This window comes from Musa acuminata, chromosome BXJ3-1 (genome assembly GCF_036884655.1).
Source record: "Musa acuminata AAA Group cultivar baxijiao chromosome BXJ3-1, Cavendish_Baxijiao_AAA, whole genome shotgun sequence".
NCBI classification, from domain to species: domain Eukaryota; kingdom Viridiplantae; phylum Streptophyta; class Magnoliopsida; order Zingiberales; family Musaceae; genus Musa; species Musa acuminata.
In genome coordinates, this window is record NC_088349.1 from 43979309 (window position 1) to 43983495 (window position 4187).

Consider the following 4187-nt stretch of genomic DNA (forward strand, 5'->3'; position numbering starts at 1 on the left):
TTTCTTATTTGCAAAAAGAAAAACCACTGTGACTAGTTTTGAGTGCGAAGGATATTGCACCCAAATCGAATTCCATTTTGAATCAAGTCGTTGAAGCCACTGCTACTCTTCAGATATGACATTCAATCGTGTCTTTTGAGAAGACATTAGAAAGCACTACTGTTTCTTAATATATAAATTACGTCGTGCTTGCCATGCACGTTGGAGCGCACTAACCAATCAACTTAATTAAACGTAACCCAATAATAAATGACTTTGACAAACCAACAATCTGAAAATTAAAATGCAAGAAGATTTTTTATGAACAAAATGGTGAATGTATGTTACGCTTTAACGATAAGAATATCCCAAACGAAGCAACTCAGCACTACAACAGAGATTTAGCCTCTTTGATGAAACATTCCTCCACATTTCACACACCTCATTTCAGAAGAATGAGCAGTAGTAGCACATTGAATTGGAAATTCTTACTAGCAGCAATAGCATCACACAATCTAATTAAAACTAGAGTGTGTAAATTCTTCTGGTGAAATTAACAATAACAAAAAGAAGTTGTGAGATCCAGGTTGACAAGTTCTTCAGTTAAAAACTCCGTGAACCAAACCAAAATAATTGAAGGACAGCTAGTTTCTTGCTTTAACTGCCTGCCTGTTCCTCTTCTTGGCACCAGATTTGGCAACCTTAAGGCTACGATGCACCACACTCAGCCGTGCAAGGGCTGCTTGAGTCAGATCTGGCCTGTAGTAGTTATCAGTCACCTGCAAACAAGAGACCAAAACCAAAACAAGGGGGAAATCAATCAGAAACTTGCACACACGAGGGAAAAAAACACCCTCAAGGACTAACTTTTGGTGCTTTAATTAAGTAATTCTGCTGATTGAGATACAGAAGTGGAAGAGAAGCGGCAGACAGTTCATATTTCACAAGAACATGTATGAGAAGCCACCAGAGGGGAAAGCAAAAGATGAGAAAGGATGCAGAGCAGAAATAGATACAAATTTATTGCTATAGATTTAGGTACTTAAGATGGTCAGCAGAAAAAATACAGTTGCGGAACCACAAGAGTAAAACCAAACCTGTGGATCTAAAATTTAACTAATAATTGTTACTCATGCAACAAGACATAAAATATAAAGAATAAGTATTAGCAGTAACATTGATGCTTGATACAGCAAAATGAAGAGAAAAGACCCCTGATTGACTTTAGCTCCAACATAGATCTTTAACTGGTTAATGATCAGTGGACATGCTTAAAATACTGACACATAAAAGAAAGGATTAGAAAGGGCATTTCACTGAATAACCAATGAGGTGAGAGGCTTTCCTTATGCATTAGTAGCAGCATTTTCAAATGCAAAAAATTTAAAAATAAAAAAACTGTGGATCAACTGCAAATCCATAAAGATGACAGAGATATAAAGATTTTTTGAGAAATGAAGACCTAAAAAAGCATGTATATTCAACCAAATGAGGAAGTAATAACAGATCTCGGTACGTCAATTAACTTCAGCAATGAACAAGAAAAGAGCATCTTTTGGCTTTACAAGTAAAGCAAAAGAGAATTAATTGATAGGGCACAACCACAATATTTAGCTAAACAGATGACAGATGTTCAGCTTAAAAGAGCAGTTTGTCTTTATGTTAACAGAAACTCAAAACTGAATCTTGAAAACAGATTGTTTGTGTATCTTAAGAACTTCTCTTAAGTGTATACTAAATATCAAGAATATCTTCGGTTGTTAAAGGGTTGACAGAACAAACTACACATTAAAATGTAGTGTGCAACTAATTATAAGCATCATTCACAAGATTGCTATAGTTCGGCTAGGGACGATACATTATATTGATAGGACTGACTGGATCAGCCCAGTGAGATCAAAATCAGCCAACAAACTACGTTACAAGAAAATTGATGAAAGATATCATATGCTAAAAGGTCAAATTACCATTATATTTTCATAAGAAAAATAACTATAAAAAGGAGATAACATATGAAATTGACACATAAGAAAAATGTTTACAAAAATAAGTTTTTATAATAATTTCCTCTTTATCACATATAATGGTGGAATCAAATTATGCAACAACAGTGACAATGCACATACATTGATTAAAGGAATAGCAAAAGTAAAAGAAGTCACATGTTCCTTTTTTCGCCAGACAGCCATCTCGGCTTACTTCTTCTCCTTCCCCTCTCACGTATTTTTTTTTTTAGTTTGAGGCTACCACAAAATTAACCAAAACTGGTCCAACTCAGTCAAGCTTGATTGACTCTAGTCAATCTGACCCCATTTCTAGACATCTAAGAATCAGCAAAAATCAGAATGCCCATGGACAATACCAGTTTGGATCATGCATACGATAGCGGTGTCGGCCAATTCTACAAGTACAATATAACATAAACACATGCTAGCGAACTGTATCAGTATAATTACAAACATGGTATCTAGGTTTATTTGACTTATTTTTTTCCTTCATCACTGTAACTTATTAGGCATGCTTAGTGATATAAAACAAACAATTATGTATTGAGAATAAATCTTAATAGATTTACTTTTACTGTGCTAAGAGGAAGAGACTACATCAAGAAATATATAAATTTATCATAAACAAAATTTTACTCTACCAACTAAGCTATAATACATCCTTGAAACCTCAACTTCGGCTCATAGTAAAATTGTTACCTAAAAGACAACACATGAAAGGCACATAGAAATGTTAGTCTATCAGATAACACAACAAGGATGTGCCAGAGCCAGAGAGCATTATAATAAAATGTTGAGATTTCACAAATTTGATGGAGCTGATACCTGATTCATAACAACTTTTGCCATCTTACGGAACTCCTTCTTCATGACTGATCTGTGATATAAGCTACCAGGTTTGTTCTGCTTCTTTGTCTTGGCTGTTGCAAGAACAACTGAGAGGTCCTTCCCACTGGGCTGAATGGTCATCGACTTCTTGTTTGCCAATCCTGTAAATTTTCATTCAGCAAAAAAACACCAAGTAAGTGCAGCTCACATGCTTAAAAAAAAGATGGGCCAAGAAGGAACCCAAAAATTCTCACCAGAGTGCTTGTAGGAATTGACATTGTAGAGATTGTTAGGCTCCTTGCTGAACTGCACCATGGCAGTGCTATTGCCGAATTGCTTCACAAGGAATGCATTGTTTTTCTTCACGATCTCCCAGATGAGCGGGCCAGGGACAGTAGCCATTTCTACTGCGAAGATTCACCAAGCATCCAATTAAAAGAGCCAAAGTTGAGATAGCTAACTGAAACCAAGAAATGAAATCCTTCAATATGAGGATACAAACACTGAAAGGAAGAATATCAACTGAGGTTTCTCCAAACAAAAATGTCAGAAACAATAAAAAAGAACGGATGAAAACGCCACAACACCACAAACGTGCAAACACAACCAACTAAAGGTTCTCACTTCGAAACCTCGAAGGACGATGAGTAGCGACAATCAAAACCCTAGACCGTTCAAAAGATCTTGACAAGCAACGGATATCCAAGAATTCGGAAAAAGAAAAAGGACAGAGAAACCACTCCTCACAGGAAACCCACATGATCGAATCAACGACCTGAGACTACATCTAAGATCGAATCGCTCAAAACATGAGGGAAAAAACAAGAGGGCTTCAGAGATAGGAGGGATCGAGGGTTTAGATCAGGATCGAACTATCAAACCAGACAAGTTTGAGGTAGCGGTGAAGACTCCCGTCGGCCTCTCTGAGCGCGGCGTGAGACGGCGGAATACGGAATGCCGCGTGGAACCCTAAATCCCCACTTTATATCGCGATCCCAAAACTTCCACTACCACTGCAACCAGTGAAATGACCAAATTGGGCTCAAAACAGCTGTGTTAGGCCCATTAAGAAGGCTCAAATGGTTCTCTGCAGCCTAAGACGGGCTTATGGGCTCCTCGCTTCCGTACTACTAACTCTTCGAAACCAGAGTGAGACGGTGGCAATCGGACGGACGGCCTTCAAAAAGTCTCAACAGCACTAACAAATGTTGCTGTATTGTCCGTATATGATCGGGAATTATACGGTATCCGACGTGAAGCCTCTGTAATCTTGGCCGTAGTGATTCTCTGCAACACATGTTTTTATCGCTTGGTAGCGAGTGTAACCGTTACTCTCGACAAAATGGACGTCATGCCACGTTTGGAGAGATTCTC

At 37.8% G+C, this 4187-nt stretch overlaps 1 protein-coding gene across 6 annotated transcripts; it reads right to left on the reverse strand.

Annotated features, from left to right (window-relative positions):
• Positions 1-445: 445 nt before the first annotated feature.
• Positions 446-3833, reverse strand: LOC135628234 (large ribosomal subunit protein eL28y-like). Of its 6 annotated transcripts, none has more exons than XM_065134815.1 (4): positions 3695-3833; positions 3068-3273; positions 2811-2974; positions 446-758 (listed from the first exon to the last, which is right to left on the reverse strand). In XM_065134815.1, exons 2-4 carry the CDS (start codon positions 3213-3215, stop codon positions 624-626), a joined length of 447 nt encoding a protein of 148 aa, XP_064990887.1. In that variant the 5' UTR covers positions 3216-3273; positions 3695-3833; the 3' UTR covers positions 446-623. The 6 variants fall into 6 exon arrangements, with proteins under 6 accessions (XP_064990887.1, XP_064990884.1, XP_064990886.1 ...); XM_065134812.1 differs by having other exon boundaries at positions 3068-3220; positions 3695-3830; XM_065134814.1 differs by having other exon boundaries at positions 3068-3217; positions 3695-3819.
• Positions 3834-4187: the final 354 nt, after the last annotated feature.

Bases quoted from the DNA above. Each gene is read 5' to 3' on its own strand.
- LOC135628234 (XM_065134815.1), bottom strand. From the start codon at position 3,215: ATGGCTACTGTCCCTGGCCCGCTCATCTGGGAGATCGTGAAGAAAAAC. The intron at 2,975-3,067 runs GTGAGAATTTTT...GAAAATTTACAG, and splicing joins CAATTCCTACAAGCACTCTG to GATTGGCAAACAAGAAGTCG. The intron at 759-2,810 runs GTATCAGCTCCA...TCTTGTTTGCAG, and splicing joins CAAAAGTTGTTATGAATCAG to GTGACTGATAACTACTACAG.